Source organism: Punica granatum, chromosome 8, assembly GCF_007655135.1.
Source record: "Punica granatum isolate Tunisia-2019 chromosome 8, ASM765513v2, whole genome shotgun sequence".
NCBI classification, from domain to species: domain Eukaryota; kingdom Viridiplantae; phylum Streptophyta; class Magnoliopsida; order Myrtales; family Lythraceae; genus Punica; species Punica granatum.
In genome coordinates this window covers 20,376,705-20,391,846 of record NC_045134.1, presented here as the reverse complement: position 1 = coordinate 20,391,846, position 15,142 = coordinate 20,376,705, and the positions used below count along the sequence as shown (strand labels likewise).

General features: G+C 39.7%; 2 protein-coding genes across 12 annotated transcripts; one reads left to right on the top strand and one right to left on the bottom strand.

Annotated features, from left to right (window-relative positions):
- Positions 1 to 491: 491 nt before the first annotated feature.
- LOC116188984 (putative disease resistance protein RGA3) lies at positions 492 to 8,010 on the top strand. 11 transcript variants are annotated; one of them, XM_031518456.1, is made up of 10 exons: positions 495 to 4,439; positions 4,599 to 4,740; positions 4,999 to 5,155; positions 5,353 to 5,526; positions 5,680 to 5,827; positions 5,962 to 6,337; positions 6,569 to 6,678; positions 6,989 to 7,084; positions 7,239 to 7,363; positions 7,627 to 8,010. In XM_031518456.1, the coding sequence occupies exon 1, from the start codon at positions 670 to 672 to the stop codon at positions 4,273 to 4,275; it is 3,606 nt and encodes a 1,201-aa protein (XP_031374316.1). In that variant the 5' UTR covers positions 495 to 669; the 3' UTR covers positions 4,276 to 4,439; positions 4,599 to 4,740; positions 4,999 to 5,155; positions 5,353 to 5,526; positions 5,680 to 5,827; positions 5,962 to 6,337; positions 6,569 to 6,678; positions 6,989 to 7,084; positions 7,239 to 7,363; positions 7,627 to 8,010. The 11 variants fall into 11 exon arrangements, with proteins under 11 accessions (XP_031374318.1, XP_031374316.1, XP_031374315.1 ...); XM_031518455.1 differs by having other exon boundaries at positions 6,969 to 7,084; XM_031518453.1 differs by having other exon boundaries at positions 6,933 to 7,084.
- Positions 8,011 to 9,366: 1,356 nt separating this feature from the next.
- On the bottom strand, positions 9,367 to 12,742 carry LOC116188985 (disease resistance RPP13-like protein 4). Its single transcript, XM_031518461.1, has 3 exons — positions 10,556 to 12,742; positions 9,855 to 10,411; positions 9,367 to 9,695 (listed from the first exon to the last, which is right to left on the bottom strand). Exon 1 carries the CDS (start codon positions 12,398 to 12,400, stop codon positions 10,721 to 10,723), a length of 1,680 nt encoding a protein of 559 aa, XP_031374321.1. The 5' UTR covers positions 12,401 to 12,742; the 3' UTR covers positions 9,367 to 9,695; positions 9,855 to 10,411; positions 10,556 to 10,720.
- Positions 12,743 to 15,142: the final 2,400 nt, after the last annotated feature.

Here is a 15,142-nt window from a genome sequence, read left to right as displayed (position 1 = left end):
TTTTCTTTATTTATGTTAAATTTGTTAAAGGGTCATTCCACCACTTGAAGATTTGATTATTTTTCTATACTATTGCGACTTCTTCAATCTATTGCTATGAATTGACACTGTCTACTCATTGAATATTTAGATGGTTGTCTTACTTCTATTGTTTAGTTTGAAGAATGTTCTATTCTATTGAATAGTTCGGAAGATAATTCAGTGTCTATTTGAGACGGATAAAATATACGAATAGATATATGATATGTATAATTATGGTCATTGTCATAGGAATATAAGTAGCTTAGATAAGATAAAATATAAAATAAATAATAATTATGTTATTGAATTAAGGGGCGTATATATAAAGTCTAGCCGCTTTGGACGGATGCTTCCGGTATTTGATTTTTTTACTGCGTCCAATAAGGAGCCGCCACATACATTCGCTCTACCATGGAGAGTCACCGAGCTGCGTCACACTAGATCCGTCCAATCTCTTTGTCTCTGTCTCTGTCTCTCTCTCTCTCTCCGTCTCGTGCGTCACATTAGATCCCCAATACCAAATGAGATCTAGATCTCATAAGATCTAGCTAGCTAGTTCGAGTTTCTGTCTGTCTGTCTGTTTGTCTGTCTGTCTTAATTGTTTCCATTGATTGATTGATTATCGATCTGTGGTGGCAGCCAGCAACTATGGCCGAAGTGCTTCTCGGGGCCGTTGTGGAGTCCATCACCGGAAATCTCCTTTTCCTTCTCTCCGAGAAGACCGCTGGACCATTTCGTGTCGAAGCTCGGATCGAAGCTTTGGTCGAGAAACTTCGGAGAACTGATGTCGTGCTTCGTGAGGTTGAAAAGAGACGAGTCGTTTCGGAGGACGTGAAGAACTGGCTCAGGACGCTAGGCGATGTACTTCGCGATGCTGATGACCTGCTGGATGACTTCTCTACTGAAGTTTTCCGCCGGAGGGTGATGGGAGGAGATAAGCGGATCCAGTATCTGTATGAGGTGCGCACCTTCTTCTCCAGTTCTAACCAGCTAATTTATGCCTATAAGATGATTCGTCGAGTCAAGGATATCAGGGAGAGGATCGATGCCATTTTGAATGATGTGATCCGTTTTGAGATCGAGGCAGACAATAATCTTATTGGGAGTTTGGGTTTGGTGGAGAGACGAGTCAGGCCGCGAACTCATGGTTTCGAGTCTGAAGACCAGTATGTAATTGGAAGAGAGAAGGACAAGAAGGAAGTTATCGAGTTCTTACTCAATCCTGATTTTGAGGAGAATGTTTCCATCCTCCCAATAGTGGGTATTGGAGGCCTAGGGAAAACGACATTGGCCAGACTTGTATTCAACGATGAGAGCGTGAAGGAATACTTTGAATTGAAGATCTGGGTTTGCGTATCAATCGATTTTGATGTGGAGGATATTCTGAGGGCGATAGTACGAGAATGCACCCCTAACGAGGATCTTTCAAAACTCAACATGAGCGAGGTGCGAGAAAGGCTAGGAGAAGAGCTGGATGGAAAGAAGTTTTTAGTCGTGTTAGACGATTTGTGGAATGACAATCGTGATAAGTGGTTGAACCTTCACAGGTATCTGGTAAACGGCGCAAAAGGAAGTAAGATACTTCTGACCACACGTAGTCTCGGAGTGGCCAGAACTATGACTTCTTTATGCCGTGAACTGAGTAGCTTATCTGAGGATGAGTCGCTATCCCTGCTAATGCGAATGGCAATGAAGCAAGAACATGAGTGGCGGAATCAAAATTTAGAAATGATCGCGAAAGAAATTCTAAAGAAGTGTGCCGGAGTTCCCCTTGCAATTATAACAATTGGGCGATTATTACTTTTCACCAGAAATACAGAAGAAGATTGGTTGAAGCTCAAGAATAAAGATTTATCAATAATAAATCAAGAGGATGAAGACATCATTCAATCCCTTAAGCTGAGCTACTATCTTTTACCATCACATCTGAGAAAGTGCTTCTCTTATTGTAGCTTGTTTCCGAAAGATTATAGGCTAAGACCGCATGAGCTCATTCGTCTTTGGAGGGCACAGGGACTTATCAAACCCCTAAGCAATGAGCAAACAATTGAAGAAGTCGGCCTACAATATTTCATGGAGCTGGCTTCGAGATCCTTTTTCCAAGATGTAGAAGAAGATCAGTACGGCTACATTGTAAGATGCAAGATGCATGTTTTGATGCATGATCTTGCACAGTCAGTGGCGGGAAATGACTTTGCAACCATTGATAGCTCACATGTGAAAACTGTCCCAGAAGGAGCTCGTCATGTATCTGTAGTTGCCACGGAAGATTATGAGTGGAATGGATTTGCGAGAGATGAAACAGTAAGGACTGTAAGGTCCTTGCTTCTTATTGTTGAAAAGAGGATTGAGATTTCCCATTTGGATGTTTCCGGTTTTACAAATCTACGGGCTCTACATCTTCAAGGTGTTGTCTGGGATGTGACAGGCGAGTCGATCGGTGAACTGAAGCATTTGAGGAGCCTCGATCTCTCAAAGAATGATAATTTAAGTTATCTTCCAGATTCTATAAGCAATTTGCGCGATTTGGAGACACTTAATCTCAGAGGGTGTCGCAGTCTTCAATACTTACCAAGGGGCATAACGAAGTTAGTCAATTTAAGGCAGCTTGATGTGAGTGGTTGTTCGAGGTTAACACATATGCCTAGGGGGATCAGTAAGTTGTCTAGTCTGCAACTTTTAGGTATGTTTGTGGTGGGAGAGAAACGGAAACCAGATGCTGCAAGGTTCGTTGAGCTGAGCAGACTTACGAGATTGAGGAAGGAACTGAGTATACAGAACTTGGAAAGATTAGGAAGTATCTCAAGCAAAGAGGGTGCTTCCTTAATGGAGAAGTTTGTTCTTCAATATTTGGGGCTACATTGGGAATCGAATGTGGTAGCGGCCAATAATGCAGAAGAGGTCTTAGAAAGATTGCGGCCTCATCCCGATCTTAAAGGATTGAGGATAGAAGGATACGGTGGTACCGAGCTGTCATCCTGGTTTTCTCAACTGCATAAACTAGTCACGATTGAGATTATTGATTGTAACATCTGCAGGCATCTACCATCTCTAGATCAGCTCCGTTTCCTCGAAAGGATCTCCCTGTCTTATTTGAGCAGTTTGGAGTGCATAGGACCATTAGATCAGCTCCCTTCCCTTGAGAGTATTTCCTTATCTTATTTAAGCAATCTGGAGTGCATAGAATTATCGAATAGTGGGATGCCGGAGTCTTTCTATCCATTCTTAAAGGAAATAGAGCTGAAGCATTTGGATGAATTCAGGGGATGGGAGAGAAGGAGGGGCGACAGAAATAGAATTAAACAAAAAGAAGAAGGAGAAGAAGAAGAAGAAGCAGCAGCAGCAGCAAAAGAAGAAGTACCAGAACCAGATACTGAGGAGGTGGAAGAGGATGACGATTCTTCTTCATTATGCATGATCCAGACATCCTCCGACAAAGTCAAGATCTCCATAAATAACTGCCCAAGATTCTCTTACATGCTTGGTCAACAGCTGCAATTAAGTGGAGCCACGATCAACCTACAGAAGTTGTTCAGGCCTGTAACTGTACGCCATACTCCAATTGCCCTTACTCCGTCCTTAGAGATAATGATGATGACCTCAATATCTTTAATATCTCTCTCGACATCGACCTCCATCACCATCGAATCAATGGTGGATGCCGAGCACTTGCCGGTGGAATTGTTTAGGTCCACTCCATCTCTCCGATCTCTAATAATCAAGCGTTGTCCTCGCCTGAAATATCTCCCTGTGAGGAGGATTCTTCGATACCTAGCCGCCCTTGAGGCGCTAGAAATTTCCGACTGTGGATTGCTTGATTTATCTATCGAGGATGGTGATGATTGTGATGAAGGCAGGCACGGTCAGCATAGCAAACTTCGATGTCTTCACATTCGAGGAATTCACAAGATGGAGTCTTTGCCTTGGTGGTTCCAGTACCTCTCCAACCTCCAAGAGTTACGGATTACGCTTTGTCTTGGCTTGAAGTCTCTACCTGGTAGATTGATTCTTCAGCTATCGACGACCCTCAAGTCCTTGGAGATTCATTCCTGTCCAGAGCTTGACCTTGCAGGGCATGAGTCAGAAGATCAAGAAGACATGCCAAATTTGCAATCTTATGGACCAACTAAACCCCAAAAGTTGGAATTTTCCGATATCAGGAAAATGAAGACCAAGCCCTGGTGGATTCAGCACCTGACTAACCTCGAAAAATTTAACATTAGCTGCCTGCCACAATCTGAAGGCTTTGCCTGAGTGGACTCCACAGCTCACTTCACTCAAATGCCTTAAAGTTGAAGATTGCGGGGAGCTGTCAAGAAGGTGCGAACTGAATACCGGAGAGGACTCTCCTAAGATTTCTCACATCCAGCATGTATCCATGAAGTGAAGTGGATCCACACTACCTCTTAATTGCTAAGGTCAATACCTATCTCATTCTCATTATACGTTCATCTGTATATTGCCTGCTTACCAAATTCAGTGGCTCAGGTAATACACTTGACAGGTTTTTCTCGGTTGAGAAAAAATTTGATTGTTATTCATTTCTTATTTATCTATTTATTTATGTATACTTGTAGTTGCCATATCACTTCTCAGAGGTCTGATGATGAAAGGCCAACTAAGCAAAATTCTCAACTATGAAGTTCAGTGTGGAGGCGGATAGTAAAAGCGGACTAGTTGAGAACTGTCGGATTAATAAGCCGTTGTCAAAACAATCTTGTAAGATGTGACTCAGCCACTTTGTTTTGGGTACCTTATTTTAAGATTCTTCCCATTTTGAGTTTTTCTTTCTTCAGTTTTAATCACCTCATCGTTGTTTAAATTTTACTTTTTTATCTGTTAAAACCGGAGTTTGCAAAGCAGAATTAGGATAATTTCTGAAGTTACAAAAGATTATCTGCTTCTCTCAGTGGGATATCTATTGCTGAATTAAGTTTCTGTCTATTTCCCTAAATTTCTGGCAAACCTCAATTGCAGATGATATGAAGGGCCTCCTCTGCTTCCTGCTTACAGAATTTCTATGAAGCTCTCAGAATGCTGTATGTTGGTCATCGGGTTTCAGTTTTTCCGAGAAGGGAAGGTGCATTGAACAACTGAATTAGTTATGATGAAGCTTGTTCTTATTCCACTCCAGGTAAATGTCATATATTTGTGAATGTGAACTTAAAGACTCCTTACTCTTGATGGTTAAAGATTAATTGACTCCATAAGTTTTTCTGGGGAACTGATCGAATGCTCTGAGATGCTAGCAAATTCTTTGATTCCTTCAAATAAAAAAGCGATTATCGACTTGTGTTCTGTTTCATCTTCTCATTTTCTTCAATTGAACAGGCCAGTAATTATTCTACACTGTTGAGATCATTCTACCTCGAGCTCACAAATTCATCTTACCAGTCAATTTTATGAAAGGGTGGGATGTTGATTGTGGATGTCATTGCATCAAGTATAGAGCTTCAGCCCGAGTGAAGAGAGTTGGATGAGTTTTATATTAGTCAGCATCTTCAGGTACTACTGCTGTTTTTCTTCAAATTCTTTCAATTTAACTTTTTTCATTTGGTTCATCTTAAGCATGAACATTTTTAAGGTACCAGCTGAGATATTTGAAGTTTCCTCTTTTCGTAGGGGAAATGTTTTAATCAGTTATTGGGATCAATGCAGGGTTCACTATCTCCTTTGTCTCCTCGGCGACTTTGAGCAATTTGGAGTGCAGAGAATTATGATCATAGCGATGGTGATGTTGATGGTGAAGACTTGCACGCCATGCAGCTGCAGGGCCATAGCAAACTTCAAAGTCTTTACATTCAAGGTATTCGTGAGATGTGAGTGTTTGCCTGGATGGTTCCAGTACCTCTCCAGCCTGCAAGACTTAAGGATTTCACTTTGTCTTGGCTTGAAGTCTCTACGTGGTAGACTGATTCTTCGGCTACTTACCATCCTCAGGTCCTTGGAGCTTTGTTCCTGTCCAGAACTTGACTTCACAGGGTCAGAGTCAGAACATCAAGAATGGATGCCAAATTTGCAATCCACTGAACTCCTATAGTTGGTCTTTTAAGATATCAGGAAAATGAAGACCGTACCCTGGTGGATTCAGCAGTTGAATAACCTTGAACAATGAACATTGGCTGCCTTCCGCAATCTGAAGGCTTTGCCTTATTGGTTTCCTCAGCATACTTCACTCAAGTACCTTCGAGTTGAAGACTGTGGAAAGCTGTCAAGAAGGTTGGAACCAAATATCGGAGAGGACTAGCCTAAGATTTCTCACACTCCACATGTATCTACAGAATGAAGTGGAACCTAACTACCTCGAATTCCAAAGGTCGATACATATCTCATTCTCATTATACGTTCCATCTGTATGCTGCTTGCTCACCAAATTCAACCACTTAGGCAATACACTTGATAGATTTTCACGGCTAAGAAAAGATTTGATTGTTATTTGTTTCTATTAACTTTTGTGTACTTGTAGTTGCCATATAACTTGTATTGTCTTAAAGTTTTAGAGGCCTGATGATGAAAGGCCAACTAAGCAAAGTCCTCGATTATGCAGTTCAGTGCAGAGGAGGATAATAATACCAGACAAGTTGAGAACTGTCGGATTGATTTGATAGGCCTTTTAGCTAAATAACCATGAAAGTGACTCAACCAAATTCATTCCGGGTACCTCATTTTGAGATTCTTCCCATTTTAAATTTCTTAGTTTCTTTAGTTTTAATCACTGTACCATTGATTTTGCAAGTTTTATCACAATTTTACTTTTTGGACTGTGTGCATATTCGCACCAGATTGTGCAAAAACCGCCTTAGGATAATCTCTGCAGGGGCGAAAGATTATCTACTTCTCTCAGTCGAATATCTGTTGCTGAACTAAGTTTCCCTCCATTTCCCTAAATTTCTAGCAAACCTCAATTACAGATGATATGAAAGGCCTGCTCTGCTTCCTGCTTACAGAATTTGCATCAACCTCTCAGAATGGTGGATGATGATCGAGTTCAGCTTTTCTAAGAGCGGAAAGTCCATCGAGGACTTGACTGATTATGATAAAGCTCGTTCTTATTCCAATCCAGGTATATGTCATACTTTTGTGAATTTGAATTTAAAGACTTCTTCACTCTTGATAGTTATAGATTAAGTGACTCCATAAATTTTTCTGGGGGACTGATTGAATGCTCTAACATATGTGATATCGACTCACGTTCTGTCGGTTTTTCAATTGAACAGGGCAAGACTTCCTCTACGCAGTGGAGATTATTCTCCCTCAAGCTCAGAAATTAATCTTCCAAGGCAAGTTTCTGAAGTGCTGATTTTGTTGCATCTACTACAGAGCTTCAGCCCCATGAGGAGAGGTGGATGAGTTTAATCAGCATTTATAGTTACTACTTGTGTTGTCTCCTACAATTTCTTCCTCTTTATTTTCTCCATTTGCTGATGAACAGTCACTACACGGAGATTTTTGAACTTCATACAGCTCACATTCTATGCTCCTTGGCAATATCTCCAGTTTTCAACAGATCAAGCAAAAACGTTTTTAATTAACTAGCTGAGATTCTTGAAATTTGCTCTTTGCCTTGGGGGGATGTTTTAATGGTCAGTATTGTGATCAATGCAGGGCTCTACAACCTTTGTCTCCTTGGTGAGTTTGAGCGATTTGGAGTGCATGGAATTATCGGAGAGTGGAGAGTGAGACGCTGCATTCTTTCTTTCCATCCTAAAGTTACCGCTGAAGTTGATGGTAATCGATGGCAGACAGTTTATGAGTGCTACCTGGAGAAATTTTCTTGCGAAATATCTTATTGCAGTTTTGGTAACATAGTAGCGGACCCTGGGGCTCTATGGTATGGATTCCTAGAAAACATCTTCTAGCTGACATTTCTGCAATGTACACGATTACGAAGTGGAATATTTGAAACAGACAACTGGAGGATAGATCCACCAGTGTTGACTCGGTTTGATAGATAGAATTCAGTGCTATCACCCTTGTGTTCGCTATCGCTCTGTTCTGTGTAAAGACTCACTCTGTTCCGTGTAAAGACCTCCAGGGCTTTGTTTGAGCCAAAAAGCCATCTCAGGCCCGTCAATTAACTAGGAAAATCAGCAACAAGCAAGCATCCAATGCTTCCACTGACCCAAACAATTTACCTTTGCTGTCAATGTACTTCGCATCCCTCCTAATATAGCCGGGGGAACCTCTTGCACAAAAAATCCAAGAAAGGCAGTAATAACTACAGCTGGTCATGCCAAATATCGATAATGTTTGGTTAAAAAGGCAGTCATATCTATCTGAAAGTGCACGATACCTAATGTAAATACTTGTTTTGCATATGAAATATCCGAAGCAGAAAGAGTCGGTGACAGGATGTTTGGAAGCCTCCCTTGTAACGCCCCGAAGATCACCTTAGGACATTACAATGCCACTTACGTATTTCAAGTACATAAGTAAGGCATCTCGTTTCAAGACTATATCATCATAATGCTAGAAGAAAATTTGGCCCACCAATAAAACTCCAGGAACACTATAACAATAATATATCAGCAATCACTTGACTAGGCCCAAAATAAAAAATGACCATCTTTAGACACCTCGATATGTTACACTCTGATGGAAATAAATCCAAGGTTCAAGTATCATAAGGTAATCTTCTACAACCAAATAAATAAAAAAATAAGTAAATGACTATATTGCATTTGGTAACGGAGTTAAATCTAATTTAATTTGATTTAGTTTGATTTAAGGAGATAAAGACAAAAGTAATTGAGAGAAGTATATGAGAGAATTTGAATATGAAAATAAGACGTAATGATTGTGGTATTGAATTAAAGAAAAAGTATTTGAATAATTAAGAAAATTTAATATAAAAAAATTAATTGTAATAAAAGATAAGAAAAAGTATGAGAGAAAATTTGAAAAAAAAAGAAGATAAAAAGTAATGATTGTGTTATTAAATTGAAAAAAAAGTTAAGTTAAATTTGATTTTGTAAACAAACAAACCTGTAAGAGTTGGAATAAGTCACGCATGCAGTTCACATTATTGGACTGACCGAAAAGCAACTTCTAATTTATCCTCATCAAGTCTTCTCGAACCCCTTACTGGCCGTCATCTAAAAGTATGCCAGCATCACACCTCAATGTTATAATCCGGCTCAGGTTTGTATCTTCACACGCAAAATCAGCCACGCATATACCCCATAACTCGGGTTAATCTCATCATCATTCACCTCTCATAATCAGATGTTTTGTGATACTAAAACCACTAGCAAGTATATTCCCGAAACACTAATTAGATAAATAGTCATTGCCTCAATTGCTTACTCAATGCCACAAATCTCCTCATAGTGTTGAATCCGATGTAGAACCTAATCACATGAAAACTTTGGAATTAGGGAGAGCACCAAAGTTCACCTTAACTCTCCCTAAGTTCTCCCATAAGCAGATAAAGAACGCATTTATAGTGTTCAATACGATAATCCCCACACACAAAAACAAAAGAGAGCATTGACAATTGCAGAACTACAAGCATATGACCTGAAGCAATCAAATCAATCAATTTATCGTAAGACAAACAAAAACCAAAATTAGGTTTAAGCCTTACTATCATTAGCGAAATAGAGCGATCGCTGCTCAAAAGCTTCGTTTTCCGAACCTTGATTCACCCCGTTCTTCTTCTCTATGCTTTTCTCCTGCAAGAGGCATCATTTGATACTAATATTTATCAAATTTAGTTCTAAATTTGCAAACCCGGGAATCATTTATATAGAAGGGTAAGGATGTCGAAGAGAGAACACTACTTAGTTCAATCCAACTATATCTGTAAGTGCGCAATATGAAAGACCACATACCTGGAGAAATTTTATCTCATAATCCCTTGGTTCCTTCTCCTCCAACTCTCCCTTCCTGTTGCGTTCGCAGGTAATAAGCTTCCCATCTTGGACTTTCTCCAGGTAGATCAGCTCAGGAAACAACGCTCTCAGAGCTTCCGGACTCGTCTCCAGCTGCAGCTCCTCTAAGAACTTCAGCCGTAATATCTCAACTTTCCAGGCACTGTTGCCGCCAACGTTACCAAGAGTGCGGAGCTTGCCACCTTCGATGTATAACTTTTTCAGGTGCTTCATGTTCCTAGGTATCAACCAAGCCGGAGCTCTCTCCTCAGGATAACATTGGAGATTCAACTTCTCTAATCTCGGAAGGATCTCATCACACTTGGAAGTTGCTTTATCCGGCTCTTTGAAACTTAATATCGAATGTAATTTCGAAGGTAATTTCTTATATGGTTTCATTTTTTTGTTCGTTTTCTGCTGTGGTTTTGCCTCATCTCCTGTACTAACTCCCTTTTGTTTCACTTCGCTTTCCTTTCCCTTGAAAGTATTTCCAGCACGGACTGCACTTGCAGAATCCCCTGTGTTCTCGGGCAACAACAGAATGTAATTAAGTTGGGAGAAAGTAAAATCCATTGAGACTCGAAACATTTTTATAAAGAGAATATCACAGCTTCAGTTACCCTTAATGAACCAGAAAAGGAAAAAGACAGAGATCTATTCACCTTTTTGTGCATACTCGGTTTGTGCAACTATTTCTCCAGCATTAGCAGTCCCTTCCATTCGCCTTGGACCTGTCTCTTCAACAGCAGCATCCTCGGCAGTATCTTGACTTCTGACACCCTTTCGTTTTGGTTCTGCAGCACTAGCGGTTCCCTCTTGATTATCCTCTATATTGAGGGGATTGTTGTCGGTTGACTATGTTGGTCCTGCTGCCGTGTCTTCCGGATGACCTGAAGCAGCTCTCCCAGTGTTTGAGTGAATATTAGTTTCTGCGGATTGTAATTCTGGTTTGGATTTGAGGAACTATTAGCTTGTCGGGATTGGATTCCTGACTCCTCTGGGTTGGATGTACTGTTGGCTTCATCAGCCTGTCCTGATTTGCCTCCCCATGAAATAGTCAACTTCTCAAGTTGTGGAAAGTTTCTGAAAGTATCAAGGTCATCATCTTCAGGGAATTCGCTCCTGTTAGTGTTGATACTCAGCTTTTTCAGTTTCTTCAATCCTGCCAATTCCTGGAAGGAGCAAGAAGGTATTCCAGATGTGGTGTCGATGATCAAGAACCCTTTGAGCACCCTGAGTTCAGTGAGGGAGGCCAATCCCTTGGGCATCCTATCCAGCAAGTAACACTCTGAGATATCCAAATAATTCAGACTCTTGAGGGAGCCTATCCCCTCGGGCAGCTCTTCAAGGCTGTGACACGCATTCAAATCGAGCATCCACAAAGAACTGAGGTTGCACAGAGCATCAGGAAGCTCAAACACTCTTGAAACACCCCGGAGACTGAAGAACCTCAACTTCTTCAAGATTTTCCGGCCATTCAGAAACTCAGTGCTCTCTACTTCAGTATGGTCATTGCTGATCTGCCAATTTCCGAGACAAAGAACTCTGATTTCCTTCGCCTTAGAGAAGAACTCTGGTTTGAAAGTGGGGTATGACTCGCTTATATTGAGCACCGTCACAACCTCATCGAGCCTTGCATTTCGGTAGTCTTTGTTATGCACCAAATACAACCTCAGCGACTCCAAAGTAGGATTTCCCTCGCGATTGAAATGACAGAAATTACGTTGCTCTGCAAGCCTGACCACTGCAAAGTGAACCCAGCGATTGGACATCCTGAACCCAATCAGTCTGCGTTGCTCCTGGACCTCTTCAATGAGACACCTCAACACCAGTTCCTCAAGTACTCGATCCGCCCTGTTCTCTGCTTCGTCAGGAGGCAGTCGCAAAAGAGCTACTGAATCTCCAATCCACCAATTCTTCAGGACTCTCTTGCTGATGACCCTGCCAAACGGAAAGGCTGCGAAATACAGCAAGAGCTGCTTCCTTTGATCGTTTAGGTCCCCAAGGAGTTCCTCCTGCAGGAAACTGCCACCATCATCCGTAATTTGCTCGAGTAACTCGTTATGGACATAAGTCCGATTGTTAGTTGGCACACTGTTATCGGTACGGCGAGGACCAGAGGTCGCCTGGGGCAACGATGGAAGCAGGGCTCTCAAATTGGCAATACTGCTGGGAATCGGGCGAAGCTGGGATTGAATTTGTTCGGCAGATACGGATCCACTCTCTAGAACATCCCGGAGGCAGTTCTCCAGCTGAGACAGCCTGTCCTCGACATGAATCCCGAAAGGACCGAGCTTCGAGAAGGCAGATCTGATATAATTGAGTTCCCTGCACCACTTCTCGAACTGACTGCGCCTTTTCTGATCACCGTCGTCATCTGTAAGTGGAACTTTGGCCTTATCATAGAGTTGCCTTTCCAGATGCGAGAGCCTATCCAGGATGGGTCCAATGAAACTGGTTTGCTCAGCGTGACCGCGGCTTCTGGATGACGAAGAAGAAGAAGCCATTGCTGAAGAGAAGAAGAAGAAGAAGAAGAAGCAAATTCGGGCTGTCACGAGCAAAGAAGCTCACGCTACTCAACTGGAAAACCCAGGTAGAGTCATCCCTACGCAAAGTATAATCACCAAAAAGATGAAAGAACAGAGAGAGAAAAGTGAGCAAGAGAGGAAAGAAGATGGGGATATTAGTTAGGAGAAGCCATGGATCCCGGTCTTTATCTTAAGATTTCATCTACCCCTCCGAGCTCGTCCATGGCCCCGGAGGATTCCTTCACCTTGGCGATTCCCAGACACTTCCCAGGCCAGCCAAGGGCGAAAGGGAGCTGTGAGCGTCTGCTGGTGCACGATAGGTATGGGTTAGTTAGACTAGAAAGACATTCTCAACAATCTTTTTTTTTTTAAGGGGATTATTATTTTCCCTTTTTTGTTTTTCTATGTTGTTTGTCTAAAAAAAGGGATTTTTTTTTATTATTTATTAAAGAGAGCGATGTCAACGCAGTGGCACATGCTTTAACTTTTTTTAGATTCAATTTTGATCATGAAACTATTTATGCCCATTTATCTAACTTACTTTTTCTTTTATTTATACTAAATTTATGGGTATTCTTTCTAAAAATTAAAGAAAAAATAGCATTTATTGCGTTCATATCATCAATTATTAATTATTAATTTATATATGACTATAAGTTTATATAGTAGCTTGTGACAATTTTTTTTATCGTATTCGAACATAAGTTTGTCAGATTAGTGCAAACTGGAAATTTTGGGTAGTACTTTAGTATATGATCAATTAATCATTTTTAAGTCTTTCTTTGTGTTGTAAAATTCTGTTTTCAGTTTTCACAAGTTTATATCATTTCTTATAAACTATTCGTTTTATTAAAAAATAAATTTACCTTTTAAAACAAAAAAAATAACAATGATTATCATTTCAAGTTTGAAACAAAATTATTAATATGTAGACTTTTTTCTTTTGATAGGTTGTTTAAAGTATCCCACAACTGAATGATTGTTTTGCGCTAATAGTCTAATTATTATCCGTTGCAAATATTTATATAATAGCCGAATTTTTAACGTATGTATAGTTCGGAAATTTCTTACACAAAATAGATTATATAAATTCTATTGGAAATAATGTTTTGTATTGTTTCATTTCAAATGTTTAAGTAGTTTATTTATATTATCATAAATTTAATTGTTACAATTTGTTTAACCCTCCATATGTAATTAGTTAAAGGGGAAAAAAAAAAGTTTTCGTTCTCAATCTTTGGCTCTTTTTCTACTTTGACCATCAACCTCTTCTTTTCCTCATATTTATACTCACCCTTTCTCCTTTTTGCCACTTTTAGTCCGAGCATCAATTTTTCCATTAATAGAGGTTAACGTGGATTTTGTTGCAAATAAGAGCAAGGTATAACCTTTTGGGATAGTTACTCGACGTTGATACCATCCTCTGTGAACGCTACTCACCTCTCGGAGGGGGGGAGTAGGGGGCCACTAGTTGGGACGACCTCACCCCTCAAATCGACCGAGATATCAATGCAGGGGGAGTGGGACCCTGTTTGACATGGTAGAATGGATTGAAATGGAATGAAATTATAAATGGAATAAAATATAACAAGTTTAAGAGAAAAATGGTCATTTGTGGATTGATATAGGACACATCATGGAATATATATTATATATATATATATATATATATATAAAGTTAGATTCACTATAATAAATAGAGTTTGATTAGTAATTAACAAAAACAATTCAAAGCTAAATATTTTTAAAATTAGATATATTAAATATAAGATAATATACATTAATTGTCCTTAATCTTTATTGTGCAAGAAATGAATTCAATCTCATTAATGTTTGTAACGGAATGTTTTTTACATAGAGACGCGGGAGAGTTATGAGTCGTCTACAATTCAAGAAACTCGAAGTCAAATAAGTATATTTTAGTTTAATCAAGGAAGGATTCTCGTGATTTGGAATGAGAAGATGAAATCTGTTGATCCGTAAATTAAATATATATTAGAAAAGATAGGGGATACGACAAATACTAGAGATGATCCACCAAATAAATTTAAGAACAAGATCAAGGCTGACGTCAAAGAGTCAATGGAATTGCAAGTGATATTTGTTCCAGAGTTGTTATCGGACAAGCGAATTTAGGAAATCCCTAAGAAGAGTGATGTTTTGAATAAAGAAGTCTCTAAGAAGATGGACTAGAGACCAAAGCCAATCGATCGCAAGGAGAAACAGATTGAGGAATTTCAAAAAAAATGTTGACAAATCCCAAAAAGGAAGAAGCAATCGAGGTCCAAGATCAAGTCAATTCCAATATCATAAGGATTGCCTGCTTTGATATTTATAGAAGAGAAGATCCCAGAGCTATCACCTATATCAAACTTTGCATATATTGAATTCCAAGGTATGGTGATTGAAGATCTAGTAATAAGAGTAAATTGATTGCATATTATTGAGTATGGCATCGGCAACATCTTGAAAGCTCAAGGTCGAGCTTTTCACAAGTGGGGAAGAATGACGCAGGAGGCTAATGAGTCGTCTACAATTCAAGTAACTCAAAAAAAAATAAGTATATTTAGTTTAATCAAGGAAGGATTATCGTGATTTGGAATGTGGAGATGAAATTTCTTGATCCATAAATTAAAAATATTAGAAATTTAATTAGGTTTGTATATTTATTTAGATAGGAAATTATATAAGAAATATTATCTAGAATTATTTTAGGATATT